Below are 22,497 nucleotides of genomic sequence, written 5' to 3'. Positions count from 1 at the left end.
GTGGTATGGAGCACAGATTGATGGAGACACCCCCACCCCCCCGTATCCCCCTCCTTCGGCCCCAATGAATCGGGAACCCCCCCCTTCATGGGGTCCGGTTGTCCCTGTGTAGAGCCTGGGAGGGGTTTGGCCCTGGTGCCTTCATCCCCGGTGCAGGGAAAGCATCCTCCCCCTGCAAGGGGGTGTGTGGGGGGAAAGGAGTGACCCCCACTGTATGTCCTGGTTAACCTCACAAGAGTGACCCCCACCGTATGCCCCACTTAGCCCAACAAGCATCCCAAGGCTTTTTACACATTACGTGGCTCTGTCCCGTGTGCCATTCACCAGGGACCGTGCTGAGGTTTTTGCCCCCTGGTTTTGGCAGCATCTCTCCGTGTCCCTTCCAGCACCACCTCAGCTACTTTAGAAGTCCTCCCCCGCGGCTGTCTCTGAAGGTGCTGGCCCCGTACACAGTGCGTCCAGCAGCAGCAGGGTGACCCACGGGATTTCATCAGTGTCGGGGTGGTTATCACAGAGTGCTTGAGGTGGAAAGGGAAAAGGTTATTGTGATCCCGAGCTGAAGGGAGAAGCACTGGGGAGCAGAACTTCGGTGAAAACCTGCCGATTTGAGTCGCTGTTACCCCTCAAGCAGATGGGAACCCCCAGAGCCCCCGGCACTGAAACCACTGTCCCCTGTCCCCAGGCTGCTGTGACCAGGGAGCACAAACTGCCCCAGCTCGGCCCCTGCCTTCCCCCTGCGGAGCCGAGCAGTGCCCTCGCTCCCCTGGGCACATCTCAGGAGGCTGTGAGAACCCTGCTGACCTGCACCCTGTGCCATCAGCCTGGGCTGCTGTCCCCGTGCTGTATGAAAGCCGCTGGGCTCCTGTGTTGGGCAGGGACCCTTTTTAGGCCACCCTCCAGCCTCCTTGTGATAATGCTGGGAGATGAGCACAGTCATCCCGGAGCACCTCTGCCTACAGGGACACGTGGCTTTCGTCTTGCAGCTCTCATTTCCCTGGCCTGACTTGTGCCTGTGGTCCCAAAGTTATTCCTAATGGCAAACTTCATTTTTCTCTTCTGTTTGAGCCCACTGACACTCATTCTGTCCTTCTTGACTGATGGGAACAATCAGTCCCCGGTCCTTTTATAGCGCATCTGCTCTCCTTGAGATGCTATCGCTTATAGCACTCTTTTAATCTATGGAGAGGGAAACAGTTGCATTAAATTAATTGCTCCCTAAATAAACTAATTACTGCCAGTAATTTCAGCACACTTTGCACGCAGTTCAGACGCCTGTGCAGAGAGCTGCAACACAAGCCATCCAGTCTGACAGCCAGAAACGAAAGCAAGGGGACAAAACGTAGGTTATCTTCAGAGGGTCTACTTCAGGCTATTATTGTTTAATTATCATAGGCTGTATTGATTAGTGCTGAACCGTCTGCACCACGGTTCCTTTTCAGCTTTGCTTCAAGGTTGCTTGGACTACGTGCAGACCATGCTGAAAAGCTATGCCAAGAAAAAAACAATTCTAGCTTTTTATTACTTTTATGGGTCAAACGTCATTGTCTAGCAATTTATCTTTGTATTTTTGTTCAGAAATATGAAAGATAGAGGTTCTTTGTTTGGGCCATTCATTTCAGTTTCTGTGGCTGTATTCCTGTATTGAAACAAACAGCCTCCTTTCTTCCCAAGCTGCCTTTTTAATGAATATGTCAAAGCAATTCTTCTCCAGTCTGAACCCAGGACAGGAGCAAAGAAAACCAATGTTATAACAAGGACTTAGCAAATACTTGCGCTGCCTTAAGCCAGTACAGATCTTATTTTGTGGATCTCTAACACGAGATCCAGTTACTCTAAAATCAATTCTGTGAAGATCAGGTACCGAACCTCTGGAGGAGACCAAGGCTTTTATGAGGAGGACACCGAGGTTTTTATGGTGTTTTTGGTACTGTTGCGGTTGCAAGACGTCTGTTGAGAGCAGGGTCTTGTTGTGCGAGGGGCTGAACAAGCACCCAGACTTTGCAACGTGCGTTTTTACAGGAGGAAAGCGCTAATTAGGCGCTGCAGCACGGGAGCCGGCTGATAGCCTTGAGAGCTGGCCACTGGCCAGCCACAACTTCTAGCAGCCCTCCTTGCTGGTTGGGAAGTGTCCTGTGTCTGCCAAGTCTGCGGGATAAACACCAGCAGCCAGGAGCCAAATTGTTTGTAGGTTTTAAGTTCAGGTGTTCAGGCTGTAATCAGCTGCTGTCCCCTGATGCCACCGGTGGGTTGTGCATGGTGCAAGTCCCTCGGGGAGTTCGTGCAGCCAAGCTGCCCTCCTGCACCCACCAGTTCTTGTTTCCTGCCACCTGCCTCAGGACTTGGGATCAAAGTGTATGGGAATTTCCCTTAATTCACCACCCAAGTCCATTTTCTAGGCTTTTTTCCCCTCCTCCAGATCGCTCCTTCCCTAGGGGAGGAGCAGCTTCACCTGGTTATCGTGGCACAGGTGGCATCTTCCCATTGAGACCCCATTTGACCCATGGCTTACATGGCCACAAACCACAGCCGAATCTGGCTGCTGCTGGGAGCAATTCCCAGCTTTCTGTGTGCGTTTCCAGTGCTCCACCAGCTTTGCTCCCATGGCAGCTCAGCAGGGACAACAGTTTCTAGGTTCAAGCCTGAGAACGTTTCTCCCCCTGCTTTTACCACATACAGTATAGGAACCCCTGGCTCATAAGCACAGCCCTAAGAGCTGGCCAGAGCCAAAACCTTGCCTGCTGTCCCTATTGCATCTCTTTTCTGATCCCTTTGAGGGGAATGAAGCTTCTCAAATAAGTACATTTAATCAGGACGGATGAGTTCCCACGTCCCCAAGCCAGCTGCTTCGCTCCTGTGGTGTTGGGCACCCCCAGCCTGTGCCCAACACCAAATCCTGAGGTTCGTGGGGTGCAGCAGCCTCAGCATGGGGCAGGCACATGGTGCTGCATCGCATCCACCAGCTCTCACCGTGACACACGAGGCTGGCACTGCAATGTGCTCCTCCACAGCCACTGCTTCAGCTGCAAGGGACAGCGAAAGGAAGGGCGCAGAGAGGCAGAGGGCTGGATTTCAGGATGCCCACCACAAACTCCATCATGTTTTTCTTCTTTCTTATTCAACCCTTTTAAGGCTGCCGAGAGTATGGCACGTGCTCCCCATACAGAAGCCATGTTGAGTTTTCTGGTGCAAGTCATATTCATCCACCACCCTTTATTGTACCTTCTGTTAACTCGTCTGTTACAGACATCAAGTATGCAGGGCAGACCTACACGCAGCCTTTGTCATTCAATGCACCGACCCTTCTGCTAAGCTGCTAAAGCTCCATCTTCAAGGTCCTCAGGCTTTTTTGGCCCCATGAATTGGCTCCTCTTGATGCTGAGGCTGGCTTGCTGTGCAACCTTCAGGAAGCAGTTTCGTGCCAGACGGCGGTGGCTGGAGGAAAAGCAACAAGAAAGGCTGGCAGCAGGGAGCAGAGCCCGGCACAGAAGGGCTTGGCACCAACCCACCCTCCCCCCCCCAAAAAAAAGCACCTGGCAGAAAGCCCTTCCCCTGGAGCTGTGCCCGTGGTGAGTTCAGCTCCTTTTGCTCCTGTTCCCGACCAGCTCAAAGAAAACTGCTCCAGAGATGCACGGGGTCACCGCAGGAATATTAAGACAAGTGCTGCAAAATGAAAGCTGACAGGTACTGCAGAAGGGCCACGCAGGACGTTGCGTGTCTGACAAACAAACACAGGTTTGTGGTTTGTTGTGTGTTTTTTTTTTTAAAGGATAAAGCAAATCCTGTCGAGTTTGGTATTTACCTCCACATGCCCGATAATGAAGTGTGGAAAGGTGTCTGCTCAGACACACACAGAGAGCCACAGAGAGAAGACAAGTGGGGAGTGAGCATCCCACGGAGAAGGGCACTGTAAGCCCCAAGGGGGCTGCAGCACCGTGGGCTGGGGATGTCACCCACAGGGGACCAGGGAAGACGGGAAGAGGAAGCCACTGACCCAGATTGGGAGCTTGGGGTAGCAGCCACAAGGGCAATAGGTGGGCTGGGGTGAGCTCCCTAGCAGAAGGAGCCTAGAGCGGGGCTTATCCTGCCTCGAGCATCCTTGGCAGGGACACGTGAATCTGTGCTACAATGCGTGGAGCTGGTTATTGCAAAGCCACTTTATTTATGGTGTTTTTATTGGCAGGGGAGTGGGAGTGCAATACAATTTTAGCCACTGATGTCTCCATCTCCCTTACATTCCACCTCCATTTCCAGAGACATTTTTTTTCCTTGAATTACACGATTCCTCCAACGGTCCAAGGGACTCTCTGTACCTGAGACGGCGCAGGATGAGCTGGGCAGTCTTGCTGAGCTGGGCTGGGTGTGGGCAGCTCTGGCAGAGCAGAAGACTGCACGTCTCCACCACCATCGCTCCTGCTCCCCACCAGGGCCAAGATCTGCTGGGATGTGCCCGAGCACGAAGGAAGGGCCAATTCCCACCGCGGTCTGCGGGGTGCACAGCTCCTGGGCACGAGCAGGCTCAGCAAACAGCCCAGCCAGCTGCACCTCTCTGAGCATTTTAGAAAGATCCCGTGGAAGACCAGAGGGAGATGCTGAGTCCAAGATCACCAAGATGTCCCCTTGGTTGTGCTCCAGCTCCCAAACCTCGCCCAAATCTCTCCCACCTCCCGCTGGCACTACCCGCTGCATCACGCAACCCTTTATAAACAAGCCCGGAGCCCGCCTTTGTCTCTTCCTGTCCTTTCAGATATTTTGGGTGTCGGTGGCAATCTCTCCTGTTTATATAACAAAGCCACAGCCCAGTGTTTGTGGCACCATATCCATGGAAACCCTAATATAGCATGCACAGGCAAGGAGGATTTCATTAGGTGGCTCAGCGGTGGCAGCTTTTGGGGGGAGCAGTAGGGGAGGGATGTCTTTGGGATGCTGGGCTGTGCTGGGAAGGACCTGGCTGTCCACCTGGCCTCGGGCACCCATTGAGGCAATGCCTCCCAGGAGCAAACGATGCTCACTTTTTGCTAGCTTTGGCCTTTCACCTGCTCTTGCATCACCCCCGATGGTGCCTTGGGCTCGCCGCAGCCCACCCGCCTGCCTTGCCAGCTGCAAAGAGCCACGGGTGCTGGACTGAGGGGAGAAGAGAGGCAGAAGAGACCCCAGTGGCTCAGGCTCCTAAATCAGGAGCAGGAGCAGCGGGGCTGATCCACAGGGCAGCTGAGGTCCAGTTCTGTCCCTGGTCTGGGGAGACCCCTCTGGTGGCGTGCAAGAGAGAAAATTTGGCCCTGAGGAAGACAAAAAAGAGAAACACCTTAGGAGGAAGCAAGAAGCTGGGAAGAGCAGAGGCTCTGCAAGGGTGCTGCTCTCATTTGCAGCTCTCATGGACAGCTTTCAGGACAAACTCCTGCGTGGTGTGGAGGGAACGCCTCTTCCCATCACTGCAGGTGGGTGCCACCTCCTCTGAGCATCCCAGCTTGACCAGAGGTCTGCAGGTTAAACAGCGACTGCCTCTGTTGGAAAATAACATGACAGGAGCCCAGGGGCATGGGGTGGGTCTAGCCAGAGTGGGGAATTGTTCACAGCATCGATCAGGGTCCCCAGGCCCTACCTGCCTGCATGAGCATCTCCCCTACGTGCCAGACCTCTCCTCTCCCTCTGCAACCGCATCGGGTCCAGCCTGACTCAGAGGCTGCCTAACCTCATCAGCGCCGAGGAAATTGGATCAGGACAGTGGCGCAGGGCAGGATCTGGCCACGGACAGGGGCTGTGGCTGCCAGAGCCCCGGGGCACGGGATGCTGTGCGTGTGCTGCGCCCCGGCTCCGCGGGAGCAGACAGCAGCCGTCCCTCCGCGCCCCCCCTTGCCTTAATCGAATTTGCATCCACGTTAGTGAGGCCAGGGATTATAGCTCGGAGGGGTGCTGCCTGCTTCAGCTCAGCGCATCAATTGTGTTTAAGCCTGCTTACCTGCACGCAAGGCTTATGGGGTTCCTACGGCACCTAGCGTGGGGTCCAGGAGGTCGCCCATAAAATACAGCCTTTCTCTGGGGGCTGAGGGCACTCTGCGGGTGTCCTCTGTGCATCACGGTGCCCTTTAGCTCTTCTCTGCCAGGGGAAATTGGGCAGTCTATGCAGGAGCAGAGCACAGGAGCTCTGGGAGGGGCTAGCACCAGCGTGGTGGTGCTGGTGACAGCTCTGGTGAGACCTTGCTGGCTCTGTGCCGTTGTCTCTGTGCTCTGCCCTGAGGCCAGAGGCTGGACCCACAGCCCCCTGGTGTCCCTCTCACCCACCCCAAGCAGCTGGGGGGTCAGAGTCAGCAAACTGGCACTGCTACATCTCGTCCAGGTCCTAAAATAAACCCAGGAGCAAGGGGAGGAAGGCTTGATCCTCGCTTCTCGCCTGGATTTATGAGCGGTGGCTTGGAGAAACTGAAGGAGGGAGAGAGATATACATATTTTTTTCTCCTCTTTAAGTAAATTCCCGCTGCTTATCTCCAAAGTTCAGCTGTTTTCAAGCTGACCTGCCTGCCTTACGCTGTTCCGCTGCAAATTCCTTCTGTGCAGGAAAGCTCAGGAGCTCCACTTGCACATGCCAGCAACCTGGGGATTCATCTCTAATAGACGGAGGTAGAGCTCGTCAGCTAAGGACCCCCTCCTGCCCCCTGACGAGGATCATTTTCCTTCCTGCCACGCTGACAGCAGAGCTTCTTTCCCATCGCAGTTTGGAATCAAAGCCAAGAGAGGAGGAGAAGCCGTGCTTGGAGGGTAGGAGCGGGGCAAGGCAAAAAATCTGTTCTCAGGGCCTTTTGTCACGCAGCCAGCCGTCTGCCCGAGGAACCGGGGCTGGCAGCCGAGGGACACCCATCCGAGGCTGCCAGCCCCGCACTTAGCCAGGACCAGGGACACTGCCTCTTCCTGCAGGGTGCAGAGGGGCTGAGGGGTGCCACTGAGGAGGTGCAGCCTCCCTGGGGTGCTGCGGGGTGCGGTGCCACCTCCTGCAGGCACCGAGAGGCATCGGGGGAAGGAGCATTATCCATTACCCTGGATGACCTCCGTGTCTCAGGACATGATGAGAACCCTCACCAAATGTAGGAGAGGTGCACATGTTGATGATTCATTACAACACCGGGCACCGAGCTCCAGCCTCGCGTTACGCAGCGCTGGGGCACCGGCTCTGCCCGGTGACATTGCTGCAAGGACCGTGAGCAAAACCCGAGCTCCATGGGGACAGAGGGGACTCTGGGAGGCATCCAGGGGTGCTGCTTATCACGGGAGCTGGCACAGAGAAAATGGGGCCACAAGCTCTGAGTGTAAACCAGGCAGGGTGCGTGTATCAGAGCTTGAGGCTGCTTGTTGCAGTAAATGCAGAAAAGTTAATATCCAAAAGAGAAAGCAGCAGGCTAAAGAAATGAGAAGGGGGACAGTGGGGGACAAAATGGTATCTTCAAACCGGAGCTGAAGTCCCAGCTGCTACAAAAGCAAAGGAATAACAAATATTTAATGCCTCCAAAGGTGCAGGCAGGCAGAGCCAGAGCGGGGCCACACAGAGCCGGCGACAGGCAGCACCAGCAGGGCACAGCGCGGCCGTGCAGGGAGCAGCTTGCAAGAAAGCGGCACTTTGCAGCCACTAAGGATGATTTAAGAGCAAATAACATCAGCCCAGTCGAGTTCAATTGCTATTGATAATGTCCATGTGCAATTAGAGCCAATTAAGGGGAGGCAGAGAATGACAAGTGTTTGGCCAGGAGGTGGTGGGGGGGGTGAGGGTCAATACCGCAATCCAATTTCCCCACAACCAAATGCAATTAAAGGGTATCGCTTACCCGGCTCGCCCAGGAGGGCCGGAGCATAAATGGCAAAAGCCAGGAGGGCGGCTGCCGTCCTGCCCAGCATGCAGACCTCCGGCAGCAAGAAGTGCCCCTGCCTCGGCTTCAAGCTGCGGGAGGTGGCGTCCGTCTACTTCACCATGGTCGCCGTCTTCCTGGTCATCCTGGTGGTCGCCCTGCAGGGCTCGGTGCCCCGCGGCACCTATTTTCCCTACAAGGTGCCCCTCGATCCCCAGGGGCTGCTCGAGCTTTCCTGGAACGTCAGCTACCCCGAGCAAGCGGTGTACTTCCAGATCCTCAGCAGGGAACTCAAGTTCGGGCTCCTCTTCGGGATGTCGGACCGGGGAGAGTTTGAGAACGCGGACCTGGCCGTGCTCTGGAGCGACGGGCACAGCTCGTATTTTGGGGTGAGTTGCACGTGTTTTGTCACGGCTGCTTTTGGGGTTGCTGCCTAATGGGTGAATCTGGCCTGGTTTGTTGGGGCAGAGCTGGTCCAGAGCACGGCACAGGGCTGAGCGGGGCTGGACTGCTCCATGAAGGTGTTCCATGAAGGTGCTCCAAAAGGGCTGAGGGGGTTTCTGGTCCAGAGGTCTGTGCTGTGGGCTTGGTATGGGATCTGAAATCCAAAGAGAAAGGGATAAATGCACTAACCCCGCTGCACTCATCCGCAAGCGCTCCAACAGGTGGGTGCACAAAGAGCTCGGCTGCACGCAGGCTGCATCAACAGCTTGGTTCGCCTGTGCGCTGCCCTCAGCCACATTAAAAATTAATTAAAAATTAACCACCGCTCCCACTCCTGACTTTGAGAAAGTGCAAAAGTTATCCACCAGCCAGCCTGCTCCTGCCAGCGTCAATGAGCTGCCTGCAGCTCACGTCTGCGGCCACAGACAGCAAAGCTCAACAGGACACAGGAAAACCCAGCCCGACGGCCGCCTGCCAGCAGCGTGGCGTTATCAGAAATTAAACAGGCAGAAGTATTTGGGCGGTCTGCAAGTGCCCTGTGCTAGCAAATGGGTGGGGGCTCATTTCCAGTTTTGCTATTTGATTTTTTTTTCGTTCCTTTCCTACACGGTCCGTTTGTCCAGGCTCTCCTGAGGGTTGTCTTTCCGCCGGGGCTGGAGCTGCAATACCTCACCCTGTGCCCTCCGGCAGCTCCCTGTCCCCAGATCACCACGTTAGGTTTATTGCAAGTGCGCTTCAGTGCAGAAAGCAATTCACATTTTCCCTGGGTGAGGCTTTCCAGTAAGTTGAATTTTACCTCTCTGCTTCCTTGAAATTAGCCATAAAATATATTCTTTCACCATCAGCGGCAATGTGATCTGCAGTGCAATGAAAGGATGAAAAGGAGGGCTTATTATCTGTACTGTTTTCCTGCTAATTACCAGCCATTCAGGATGTGTGATGACCCAAATGCTACAGTATTTCACAGCATCATGTTTAAAAAAACATAAAGGATCATTGCTAAGCTGCCTTCTTGTGCTCACTGGAAGGCAAACAGCGCTGAATTAACACCGAGCAGCACTGGGGCTCTCTCTTTCTGTTGGTGCTGAACAGCATCCTGCAAGGAGCTCCCTGTAAACCTCTCCAGCCCCGGTTTTCTCTCTCCCAGCAGTCTTTCTGCTGGATAAGGATGTCAGCTGTTAAAGAGAATTTGCTCACCCCCCCATGTACTATGAGATTAATTTGCACAACGCACTCCTATGAAAACAAATGTCATGCTAGCTTCATGTAGCTGATTTTACTCTCCCCCTCTAAGGACAATATGTTCTCGAAATATCACTCTATACTTCTGGCTGAAACGGTGCCAAGATGCTTTATTCTTTTTCTTTTATTCCTTCCCCCAAGACGAGAGAACCAGTGCCACCAGTATTGGTACTGCAAGGTACTTCCCAGGGGCCTTTTCTTGGTAAACAAAAGCCACAAAAAAGAGATTAAAAAAAAAACGACAATGATGTTGTTCAAATCCAAATTATTAAAATATTTTATATTATATATAAAATTTCTACTCCAACCCTTCCAACGGCTAAGCACAGGAGGAGCCTACCGCGTTGCTTCCCAGGGTGGCTTTGTCACCACCATTAACCGAGAACAGTTTTCAGCCTTGCCTGGCTCCTGGGACAATCTGTCCACAGCAAATTCAGGGCACTAAAGGGAGGTTCGTGGTTCATAGGGCTGACACTGCAACCCATCGGGGGCTGATCTCAAATCGAGAGCAGCTGGCTTGTGGCAGGGGCTGTGGAAAACACATCACCCCGCTCAGAAAGTGCCCCCAGCCACACACCCAGAACAGCGCAGACTGATGCAACCCTGCGGGCTTTCCTCCCCCAGCTCCTTTCCCCAAATGCATCTCAGCTCTAAAAGGTCTTTTTGCAGAATACTTATGCAGAATATGAGCCGTTCTGCAGAATATTGGTGCTGGGTCTGGTATTTCACAGCCGTGAAAGGCTGGTGAACCAAGGGTTGGTGAACCAAAGGCTGGTGAACCAAACGTCGGTGAACTAAAGGAGAACCCATGCACCACCGGAGGTCCCCTCCGTGCCCCCCGGGGCTGTGCAGGACCCACGCAGCCCCTCGGCTTACCGGGTGCTCTCCTCCTGCAGGATGCCTGGAGCGATGCCAAGGGGCACCTCCACATGGACTCGCAGCAGGACTACCAGCTCCTGGGGGCTCAGAGCGCCGCCGAGGGGCTCTACATCCTCTTCAGAAGAGCCTTCAGCACCTGTGACCCCAAGGACTACCTTATAGAGGTACGGCATCGCCCTACCCCTGCCACAGCACCCCTGGCTCCATCCCAACCCAACAGCTCCAACCCCAGCCTGCAGCTCAGACCTCACCCCTGTTGTGTTTTTGGGACGGCGCTGGCTGTTTGTGCTGCTCAGTGCAGTAAGGAAGCGTGCTACAGATGTCAGCCCCACGCCATGAGTAATGTTTGGCACCCTCTCTTTACAACCCCTTATAAGCCTCTCTAACGCGTAGATTTCGGCTCGTTTGCATCATCCACTCCTGGTAAGCGTGCGCTAGGTCTATATAAATACCCTCCTGCATCACTCGGGCTTGCAGCCGGGAGCCAAGTGTTTGGAGTGTTACGAAGAGGTGTTGCTCAACGGGAGGCAAAGAGGGGGGCTGCAGGAGCCGAGCGAAGGTGCAGCGAGTGGAGCCAGGGCTGCGTGCTTGTGAGCACCTGGGTCTGTGAGGGGGCGGTGGAAACAGCCCCACTGGGGATGTCAAAGAGCTTTGGGGTCTCAGCCAAGGAGGGGCAGCCCCCAGGTGCAGGCAGGGATCTCCACGAGGCTCGTTTGAGATGAAATCCTCTGGGGGACGGGGTATTTGGAAGCCACCGTGTGCACAGAGCAGCCTTGAGGTTTTGTTGCTAGTTTTCAGAGGCATGCCTTGCGGTGAGAGGTGTCTGCCAACACTCGGAGAGCCCCGGAGGAAAAAATATCCGTGTGTGTGAACCGGGGAAAGACTTGCAGGTCTTTATTCTTAGCCTTGGAGAGAAAATGACTCCCTTTTCCCTTCCTTCTTACCTCCTGTCCGGAGCTGAGTGCCTTCAGCAGCACCTTCCTTGCCTGCAGTGCTTGCAGTAGAGCCTCTCGCCCTGACGCCCTACCAGAAGCTGGCAGAAAGGGCCTGGGGGAGAAGTTTGGTTTCTGCTGCTCCACCCCAAGCTGCTGCCTGGGGTCTGGATCCATGTGGCCACCCCAGCCCGGAGCTCAGGAGGGCCAAGGGAGCAGAGAGGAGCCAATCCTTTAGGGGCAGGGGAGGGGTGCGAGGTTCTGATATTGACTTCTGTTGGAAACCTATGCCGTGTAGGGAAAGCTTTCCAGGCTCGTGGGCTGGTGGAGAACTCTCTGTGACCATCACTCAATGCTAAAACATGCTAGCCAAAGAAATTCCCCTAAATCTACAGACACGGCCCAGCAAAAGGAGATGCTGCTGAAACCAGGATGGTTTCCCCTTTGGAAAGGGGCTAGGGCCTACTTCCAAATTCATGCCAGCAGTACCAGTCATCCATGAGATTTACGTTCTCTGGTATCCTACACACAAAACTACCTCCACGCTCTGTTCTTGCTTCAGGACGGCACCGTGCACCTCATCTATGGGATCCTGGAGCAACCCGTCCGTTCCCTGCAAGCCATCAACGTCTCTGCCATCCACAGGGGGCTGCAGAGGGTGCAGCTGCTAAAGCCCAACATCACCATCCCCGAGCTGCCCAGCGACATGAAGACCATGGAGATTACGGCCCCCGGTGTCGTTATCCCCAGCCAGGAGACGACCTACTGGTGTTACATGGCAGAGCTGCCAGACGGCTTCGCCAAGCACCACATCATCATGGTAAGAGGCAGGAGAAGAGGTGAAAGAGGAGAAATGTTTTCCCTGGTGCATCTCAGCAGCTGTGTTCAGGTCCCTCAAAGCCGTTCTGCAAAGCCCACCTCTCCCCTGCCCTTTCACAGGGAGGGTTTCAGACCCAAATGCACCCCCAGAGCACCAAAACACCTCCCTGAGCCAGCCCGCCAGGCAGCAGCACCCTCACATCCCTTAGAGAACCCGAATCTGGTGGCAGGTTGGTGACTTTGGCACAGGAAACGGGGACTGTGGTGACTTTCCTCCTGGCACATTGAAAGGGGACCAGGGCAGGGCTCAGAGCAGCTCCCTTGCAGAGGGCAGAGCTGCAGCCATCAGGGGCAGGATTACGGCTCAGCACATGCTACGAGGAATAAATAAACATGGCAAACAAATTAACAAGCCTGGCCAGGGCAGGGCAGAGCGAGCCAGAATGTGAACTGCCCTCTAACAGATCAGGCATATTGCAAAAAAAAAAAAAAGGAAAAAAAAAAAAGGAAAAAAAAAGGTCATAGAGATAGAAGCAACTTGTGTGCAGATATGTTGCACATGCTCAGCTCGTATCCTCGAGGGGGGCACAGACCTGTGGCAGCAGAGTGCCTGTCCTGTGGTGCTGGCAGCATCACCCCCAGCATGTCATGACCCGGCACCCGTGGGGCCAAAAACACCGAGCAGGGAGAGGGGAAGCCTGACACGGGAGCTGAAGCGAGCGCTCAGTGATTTGTAGGGGAGAGACGATGCTGCAAAGGAAAGCTCAGAAGGAGGATTTTCTCCCCAACAGATGGTGCGAAATGAATCATCTGTGTGTAAGTAAAAAGTGCGTAACTCCTGATATCTTCCCGCTGCTGCAGATCAGCTCTACAGCTGGCGCTTTTAGCCGGAGTCATTCCTCAGGCGTTTGAAGTCACTCTTTCTACCCAAATCCCCCCTGCCTGTGCCCAGAACAGCAGCTCCTGGCTGGGCATGAAACCCGAGAGCTGTGGGCAGTGGGGCCAGGACCCTCTTTGTGAGAAATCAAAGTCTTCTGAGCTCAAAAAAGGACTCGGTCACCATGAGGCAGCCTGAGCTCTGCTGCTCCTCAGGTGCAGCCACCTGCAGGGAAGGGACGAGGTGTTTCTCCACGAGCTCTGGTGGACTCTGGGTTGGTCCCAAAGGGACCAGGTTGGTCCTTGGTTCCTTGTATCCAAAGCCACCCTCCCTCCCCATCTCATGGCAAGAATCGAGGGCAGACTCACCCACACCGGGCTGCACAAACAGCACGCTCGGGGCTGGGGGCTTGGCAAATGGTCCTGACGTGTCCCCTGCCTTCTTGGACGCCGCTTTGCAGTACGAGCCAGTGATCACGGCGGGCAACGAAGCCCTGGTGCACCACATGGAAGTCTTCCAGTGTGCCGCCGAGCTGGACAGCATCCCGCCGTACAACGGGCCCTGCGACGCCAAGATGAAGCCAGAGCAGCTCAACTACTGCCGGCACGTGCTTGCCGCCTGGGCCATGGGCGCACAGGTGAAAGATGGGATCCCCCGCTCCTGGGTAACCCTCCTGCTATGTCCCAACCCTTCCCAGTCCCTTCTCGTAGGAATGGGTGCCTGACCCGTCCCTGTGTGGGCTGCTCCAACCCCAGCCTCTGCTAGGAGTTGGGTTCAGCCCCTTTTAACCCCCTTGATTTTTCCCCAAGACACCTCTGCATTTCCACCCCAGCCCATAAATCAATGTGATGCCCCCTCCCCTAATGCCCTTGGCTCCCTAAATCGACGTGACACCCCCTCCCTTGATGCCCTCCCTCTGCTTCCAGGCTTTCTACTACCCCGAAGAAGCAGGGCTTGCTTTTGGTGGTCCGGGCTCCTCCAGATACCTTCGCCTTGAGATTCACTATCACAACCCCCTGGTGTTCAAAGGTGAGTGGGGAGGCAGGGAGGATGCTCGGGGAGGGGAGCCCAGCAGGCAGTGGGGTTTCCCATCGGTCCTGCAGGGCTACGACCCGTGGCAAGCCCCATATTTAGGGGGGTTGCTGGTGGGTGCCCCCCGACATCTGTGGAAGGAGCTGTGGAGGGGCTGAGCTCAGAGCCAAGAGCATCAGTGATGCCAAAGCCACCGGAGAGACAGCACCAGCCTGGCTGGGGATGGGGGGATTTGGATGTTGTTTTAATGGCATTCCTGCTTTGATAACGTTGTCAGGAGACACATTTAAAAAAAAAAAAAAAAAAAAGGATTCCAAACAACACACTTTCTTCATTTACATAAAATCAAGTAACTTCTTGACTACCCAAGTGTATTTTTAGGAGACCGGAGCATATGCACTGTAGATCAATCATAGCACATTCGGCAACTTGAGAAGAAACACATCTATAAATACGGAGCTCACGTCTTTCATAACTTCCCAGCCTTGGTGTGTTAACCAATAGTGTCTCCCTCGGTATTCTTATCCCCTGGCGGGCTCCAGCTCAGAGACAGGGGGCTCAGCCCTGGCACCGCTCCTCTGGCCTGCCCGGGGCTCCCTCTGGCTCTCCCCAGCTGTGTGTGGGCACTGGGGGTTAAACGGAGCAACCTCAGATGCACCAGAGACCAGGAGCTTTGCAAATGCAAGGGGTGCTTGCTCCACCAGCATTTTCCCTCCTGCCAGGCCCCCAGGAAGAGCCTGGCTTTGTTTTTTGGAGGTATCAGTTAAAGAAAATGCAATGAGCCACGCTTCTGAGTCTGCCAGAGCACCCCGAGACCTGCCCACTCCTTGCCTTTCTGTCGGAGCAATTGGAGACCTCTCTGCGGGACCAACCCCTGCATGAAAATATCTAGGATTTTATGACAATAAGAATAGCACCCACAAAAAAATCTGTGAGCGAGGAGCTTGAGCTCCCCTCCCCACACCTGTGGCAGCAGAGCATCCTTTTCCATGCCTGACCTTACCCAAGAGGCATCAGCTCTCCTGCAGCGACTTGCCACCCCATCCTTTTGCCCCCCAGGGCGCCGCGATTCCTCGGGGATCCGCCTCTACTACACGGGCAGCCTGCGCCGCTACGATGCTGGCATCATGGAGCTGGGCTTGGTCTACACGCCGGTGATGGCCGTGCCCCCGGGCGAGACCGCCTTCGTCCTCACCGGGTACTGCACCGACAAGTGCACCCAGCGGGTGAGTGCCCAGCCCCTTGAGCCCCTTCCCTTGGGGTTGTGCTGGAAAGAAAAACCCCACGCAAACCAGCAGCAAGTGGTCCTGAGCAGCTGGTTGGGATGAGCCGAGTTCCCCGTGAAGACAGAGCTGCTTGGAACCAGCTGCTCCGTCTCCCCCGAGTACCGTTGCCATCTAGGAAAACATACTGCTGTGCCGTGCCTGGGTGCTTTCCCCTATGGAAATGCGAAAGATTGGCTTCTGCTTCCTGGGGAGTTCCTTAAGAGCTCGCTCAAGTATGTTTTCAAACCGCCCACCCTGCTCTCAGGCAAGTTTTAGTAGGTTTATAGGGCCTACCCAAAAGAAGTTGTCGGTGCCACAAGCGCAAGGAAGCAAGCAGCATCCAGATCCTGCTGATCTGGGGCATGGCAGAGCATTAACTGGCTAAGGCAGCAGGCTGAGCATCTACACCCCTGCACAGCTCACCTCTGGGCTGCCCCGAGGGTCCAGCAGCCCCCCAAAACCCTTCCAGGAGCCAGAGAGGACCCATCCCAAGCGCACGGCCCCGGGGACGCACGGGAGGGAAGAGGGATGGGGCCAGGCAAGGAGCTTGAAGCCATCCCTCCCCAGGCACTGCCTGCTGCCGGCATCCGCATCTTCGCCTCACAGCTCCACACGCACCTGGCAGGGAGGAAAGTGGTGACGGTGCTGGCACGGGACGGCAGGGAGAGGCAGGTGGTGAACGCCGACGGCCACTACAGCCCTCACTTCCAGGTACGGCGCCGTGCGGGCGGGTGGCACCCATGGGACACCCAGTCCCGTGGGCACAGCTGGGTGCTGGGGCACGGCACCACTCGGACCCGGTGCCTTTTTGTCCTCCCTTGCAGGAGATCCGCATGCTGAAGGAGCTGGTTGCAGTTTTTCCGGTGAGTGGCTCCAAAAATCGTGGTGGTTTCCAAACAGAGCGAGTATTTCCAAACAGACCCAGCATGTCCCAAGGGCTTGTATTCCTCTCCGCTGCTCCATCACTGCTGCTGCTGCTCGTGGTGTCCTGCTCAAAAACCTCAGCCCTGGCCAAGCCATCCCCGGGCTGTGCTCGGGCTCCTGGGGTGGCCCTGCAGGGGGACAGGCAGCCGTGGCACCATGTTGGGTACAAGCTGGGCGATGCAAAATGTCCCTAAGTGGATTTTTTTAAGGTGCTTTAGCCCGGAGGAAATTCTTAGGAAGTGAGGAAAGCAGGAAACACAATTCCTGGGGTATGGCCGGAGGGAATCTCCTGGGGGGTGCAAGCTGAGTAAGAGCTTGGGGGGCACTGAGACTGCCTGTGGGCTTGCACCACCAAAGAGCGTGTAGGTCTGCGGTGTTATGGATTCACTCCTCCTGACATTTGGTGACTGGGGAGGGGGAACTTTGCCTTTTCCCACCCCCCTCTGTCTGTTTGAACCCCCCCAGGGTGATGAACTCATCACAGCCTGCACCTACAACACAGAGGACAGGACCAAAGTGACCGTGGTGAGTGCGGCTGCGCGCGTGCCGTGGGGTCAGCAACTGCACCCCGAGGTGCAGGCAAGGGGGGGGGGACACGTGCATGGATTGGGGCTGAATCACAGCCCCCAAGGATGGGATGCTGCAGCTGGGATGCCAAGGTGTTAATTGAAAAGTGGTGCCTGCCTCTCTACCTCCCATCACCAACCCTTCCACTGGGTATTAATTGTAATTAAAGAGAAGCGGTGTTTTTTTGACAGCGTGCGTTATTCCCTTACATAGGCAGCAAAAAAAATAAAAATAAGGAGCCTGTCAGAGGTACCGTCAACAGGGACGAAGCTAAATATAGCGGAGGGATTACAGGGAATCTGCATTTTAATGTAAACCACACGTTCCAGCCTGAAAGCCTGCCCTTGCGCAAAGGGCGGGTGGGCAGATGAGCTGAGTGCGTGTGGTGGTGTGTGTGCACGTAACGGGGGGGGAACCTGTGCTCACAACCCCTTTTTGCCCCTCCTGCTGCCCCCGTGGGTCCGGCAGCACTGAGCTGGACCCAGACACGGCCGAAGTTTGGGGAGAAAATTTGTGGGCTGCTGCCCAGTGCCGCCCCCCCAACCCACCCATGTGTGCGTGTGCCACAGGGCGGGTTTGGCATCATGGAGGAGATGTGCGTGAACTACGTGCACTACTACCCCCAGACCCAGCTGGAGCTCTGCAAAAGCGCCGTGGATCCGGGCTACCTGCACCGCTACTTCAGCCTCGTGAACAGGTAGAGGTTTGCCGTGCAAACGGGAGAGGGGCTGCTGCCCAGCCCTTTGCTGGCAATGCTGGAAAAAAAGTTATAAAAATGGGTTTTTGGGCCCCTGGATATGCAGTGGTGGTGCCCGGGGCTCTCAGGGGGTGCAGGTTTTAGGGAGCCACGTGCTGGGGCACGACTGGAGGGAGTCCTGCCCTCATCATCCCCCAGAGCAGGCACCAGATCAGGGCTGTTAAGGCTGGAGGTAGGGAGGATCCTAAGGAAAAGGAGACCTTTCTGGGCGTGGGACTTCCCTGCAAGGCAGTTCTGTCTGCAAAATACATTTTATAAGCCCAAGCAGGCACCAACCACCCTGCTGGAGAAGCAGGTGGCAGCTCATCTGCCCCTGGCGAGAGGGTGAGGTGCTGACCTTGCACAGGGTGTCCTGGGCACAGGCACACCGGGTGGCCCCAAGTCTTCTCTGGAAGGTGCCAGCCACGGCAGGGGTTTCTGCTGCCACGTGCAGAGTCTGCAGCCTTCCTGGGTCCAGCTTCAGGCCAGGAGGAATGCGGCACCTCCAGCCCCCCTGGCTGCCTTTCAGCCTGGCATCTCTCCTGTGCAGGTTCAACGACGAGGAGGTCTGCACGTGCCCGCAGGTCTCCGTCCCCCAGCAGTTTTCCTCCATCCCCTGGAACGCCTTCAACAGAGACGTGTTAAAATCCCTCTACGGCTTCGCCCCCATCTCCATGCACTGCAACAAATCCACGGCCATCCGCTTCCCGGTACGTACAGCTTCACCACCCAGGGCTGACGTGCTTCATGGCAAACCTCCAGGCCAGGGCTAAAACCTCCTCGATCGGCTCCTCAAAGGGCTGGGGACATGGCTGCACCCCGTGGCCCCAAAGCAGGGAGCTGGAGCTGCCCGGGGAACCCCGGCACCAGCAGCACTCAAAGCACCGTGCCCCAGCCGCTGGGTGCGCTCGGGCAGATTCAATTAGAGGATGTGCATTTGCATAAAGCGATTTCCTGACATCTTGGAGCAGCCCCGAGCGTTAAAGCAGGGCTATCTGCAGAAGCAAGGAGAACTGTGAGGCGATTTTACAGGATTTGGGCCAATTACGTCAGGTCCCAGCAGAGCAAGCTCATTACGCACCGCATCTGTGCAATCTCCAAACCTGGAGCTACAGCAAGGCATGAAGGATAAAGGACCACAGGAGCTTAAAAAAAAAAAAAACAAACAAACAAAAACACAAACAAAAGCCAGGCCCAGCGATGATGCTCATGACATTGATGATGATGAAGATTTAAAGCCACTGATGGTCCCCATCACCATCGCTTCCTGATGCCATTCATCAGTGTAATGAGCTTCTGTGATAAGGCATTTTGTGCTGCCCACTGCAGTGCTGGAGGACGCTGAGCTGATGGCGAGGAAGACAACCAGCCTTCCTCCCAGGTAAATCCCCTCCAGCCAGGTCAGCCCCAGGGGGGAGCAGGATCCTTCCCCTGCCAGCCCTGAGCCAGCCCAGCACCGGAGACCCTCACCTCTCGGCCGTGCAGAGCCTGGAACAGCGACAAAGGAGGCTCGGAAGTTTTGTGCAGCAGCAGAATTATGAATTAAGCCTCTTAATCACAGCCCTGGCAACTGTGCGAGCTCAGAGAGGGCCGGGGGCGGCTGGGAAGAGGCTGGCGGGGAGCAGAGGCGATGCTGGCACGCAGCGAGGGGAGCAGGGAGCTGAGCTCCCCCCCCTGCTCTCTCGGTGCGTTCGGAGCGAGCTGGATTTCAAGACATCTCATTTATTCCGCAGCATTTCTGCCAAGAGAAAAGCACCAGCTTCTAATTAAGCGCACGCATTTCTGCAGTTCAGTGATCCCAGTCCTGCCTCGCTCCCCACAAGGACGTGGTGCTGTTAATTATTTAGCAAGCCCCTTCTTGCACCAAGGTGGCACTGTGAGCGTGGTGGGATGTCACTGTGCCAGTTCCCCGGGATCCCAGCTCTCTCCCAGCACCAAACCCAGCCCCACAGCCCCACCGAACGCCCCCAATGCCCTCCCAAAGCAAGGGCTGGGGGAGATCTGCAGGGCACAGGGCAGACCCCAGCAGTTGGGCTCGAGGCTGGGGCCAAACCTCAGGGCAGGCACAGCCCCAAGCCCCCAGCAGCTCTCCTAAGCCTTGAGGTTGCAGAAAAGCACTTGGTTCTCCAGCTGGTGCCCTCCTGCCCCTCTCTGATTGCTTCAGGAGGGGCTGTCCGCCCCCTCCACCCTTCCCAGGGTTTTCAGGTGCAGGTGCGAGCTCTGGCCTGATTTGCTTCGCGCACTCCAAAGAATTTCATCTGAAAAGATGAATCCAACTTTCTTCCCCCTGCTGATGACTCACGGCCCTACCTCTCGTCTCCAGCCTGCCCTCCTCCCGCTCCTGCTATAGCTCTGCCCTTCTCTGACACTTCTGCATGAGCAAACAGACGGGAGCCCAGCCTGGCCTGAGCTCCCCTGGCCCCTCATGGGACCACCGAGTCATGTAGGAGATGAATCCGGCCCTGCAGGCTCAGCCCTTTGCATGATCTAACCCCAGAAAATTGCTCCTTGCAGGCAGAGCCTGGAGGGTTCGTGCTGCCCGTGGTCACCTTGCCCCGCTGGCTGTGCCAGCCCCTCCTCGGCTGCCACCTCCAGCAGCAGCTGCGCACTGGGAACGGTGCTGGCACCTTGCAAATGTCACCTCCGAGCCCAGCTCCCTGCCAGCAGCTGGCAGGCAGCCTGGGCTGAGAGCACGACGGGCTGCTGGGGCTCAGGGCTCGGAGCTGTCTCGGTGTGACTCGGTGGGGAACACATTTTTGGGGTGGGAGCTCCCTGACGGCAGTGGCTTCGTGCACTGTGGTGCAGCGCGGACATCTGCGCCGCTGCTGGGACGCGTGGGTGCTAATTGATAACTAATTGGCGACGTCTCCTGGGAAAACATCCTGCTTCGGGTTAAAAACACTTCCCAGCGTTAAAGATCGCGTCATTTTTAACACGCCTGGAGAAACACGGAGCGGCCCGGTGCCCGAAAGCCTCGGTCTCACCCTGCCCAACTCTCTTTGCAGGGCGAGTGGGAGAAGCAGCCGCTTCCCAGCATCACCGAGAGGCTGCGGGAGCCCGTTCCTCACTGCCCGCCCGCCTCAGGGTCTCATCCTGCCGCCCCCGTGCCCATCAAGCTGGGGGAGATCAAGAGGGTCTGAGCCGATTCCTGGTCCCCCTTGGCGTGCCGGCACCGCGATGGGATGCGCCTCTGCACGGCGGTGGCACGGGTGGCCACGGGGAGCCTCGTCCCATCACTCCCCCCATCCCTGCCTCTACCCAGGGGGGTTTAGGGCTCATCCCTAGCGGTTCAGAAAGTACTCCGGGGATGGAAAGCGCTATATTTAGTGCGTTATTAGCAAGCCCGGCTCTGAGTAATGCTGCTTTCCGCCCCCAGAATAATAACCGGGAGGTTTGCTATTGTGCCAAACCCAGCGCAGCCCCGGGGAGAAGGTGGGGGGGTGGGGGGGGAGAAGCCTTGCTTCCCCGCAGGGAAACTGAGGCACGGAGCACAGAGCAGCGTGGGAGCAGCACACGAGCCTTCCTGGAGCCCTGCGGGCCCGTCTCATTCGGGGTGGCTCTGCGGGGGCTCTCCCACACTGACACCCCCAGGGGGGACGGAGGGAAGGGGGGGAAGGATGCCGCCTGCCACAGCCCCCCCAGCGCCGAGGATTATTCGCCTTGACGCCACCAGATGCCAATGGATGGGAGCAAACGACACTTGTGTGATGGGGTTTCGACAGGGAGAGGGGTGGGAAGGGGAGGGAAACGGGGGAAAGACAAACCTTTGGCAGGAAAAACGACTCCGTTCATTACCTAGGTGTGAAATAAAAAGGAAAAAGGATGCTTTCTGCTGTCGAGCTGTGAAGGGAGAACACTTGCTTGGACCAGAGGAAGGGCCCAGGGTGTGCAGGAGAGCCCGTCCATCCCAGCCAGCCCCTGCCCATGCCCTCTGTCACATCCACAGGCTCCCCTTGCAGGGACCTGACTCGCTCAGTGCATCCCAGACAAAGTCCAGAGCTGCCCTGCCTGGCTCTGCTCCCCGGTGCCAGCGGTCTCCTGCCATTTCGGGCATGTTCTCCACGGAGAATACAACCCTACACAGCTTATAGGGTGAAAGCTGTGGGCTCTTGCAGGAAGATAAGGCTCTATTCCCCCAGCAGACATGTGGTTAATCCTGGCACAGGGGGAGGCATCCCCACGCAGCCAGCACGAACCTCATTTATTAGGACAGACGGCCAGGAGCGCGGCCACCCCCCCTCTGCCTTCCAGCTTGAGAGCACCAGGGAGCGCAACCGCCTCCCGTTGAGAGACAAACTCACCCCAGTTTGTTTTTTTTTTTTAATGTTTCTAGTGAAACCAAAGCGTTTGGGAGTTCAAACTCTCGCCCGTGGCGCTTGTTGCGCCAGGCGAAGGAACCGAAACGGGTTCTCAAGAGAACAGAAAACAAGCGAACCCAGTCGGAGGGAACGAAATGAAAAGATGCCGTGTGATTATTTCTTCAGGCGGGTGAAAACTGCGCTGGAGACGAGGCTCTCCCTGTGCTGAGGAGGATGGAGCCCCAGTCCCTCGCTGCCTGCGCTTGTTTGTGATTAAAAGAGGCTGGGGGGAGATGGGGAGGGAGCTCCGCAGCCATGGGGGGCTCCACGTGCAGGGCTCAGCCACGGGGCCACCAAAGGGACCGTGGACCTGACCCCTCCTGCTCCCCCTGAGGACAGCCAGGGGGGTTTCCAGACACCTCCAAAGCCAGCTCTGTGCTGCTGTGGCTGGCAGCACGCAGCATGGAGGCCACACGAGTCCCCCTGGCAGCTGGGAGCTGCCGGAGCCACTTCCAAGGTGACCTTGGGACGATGGCAGCAGAGCAGAGGGGACAGCAGAGCAGCCCTGGTGCCAGAGCCCTGCACGGCCAGCGCATGGCATGGCACCGAGAGGAACAGCCCAGAGGGGACACGGGCAAAAACCACACGGG

At 56.4% G+C, this 22,497-nt stretch overlaps 1 protein-coding gene across 1 annotated transcript; it reads left to right on the top strand.

Annotated features, from left to right (window-relative positions):
• Positions 1-7,473: 7,473 nt before the first annotated feature.
• Positions 7,474-20,689, top strand: DBH (dopamine beta-hydroxylase; the record flags this gene model as incomplete). Its single annotated transcript, XM_082775905.1, is given in 14 exon segments — positions 7,474-7,856; positions 7,858-7,878; positions 7,880-8,221; positions 10,415-10,561; positions 11,892-12,149; positions 13,486-13,662; positions 13,952-14,054; positions 15,117-15,283; positions 15,890-16,033; positions 16,147-16,185; positions 16,712-16,771; positions 17,383-17,510; positions 18,100-18,259; positions 20,555-20,689. Coding segments are annotated over 14 exon segments (1,950 nt in total). The 5' UTR covers positions 7,474-7,787.
• Between the last annotated feature and the right edge of the window lie 1,808 nt (positions 20,690-22,497).

The sequence above is a fragment of the Aythya marila genome (assembly GCF_965140915.1).
Source record: "Aythya marila genome assembly, chromosome: 19".
In the NCBI taxonomy this organism is placed as follows: domain Eukaryota; kingdom Metazoa; phylum Chordata; class Aves; order Anseriformes; family Anatidae; genus Aythya; species Aythya marila.
Note: the sequence above shows the minus strand (reverse complement) of the source record. Positions and strands in the feature narration are given on the sequence as shown.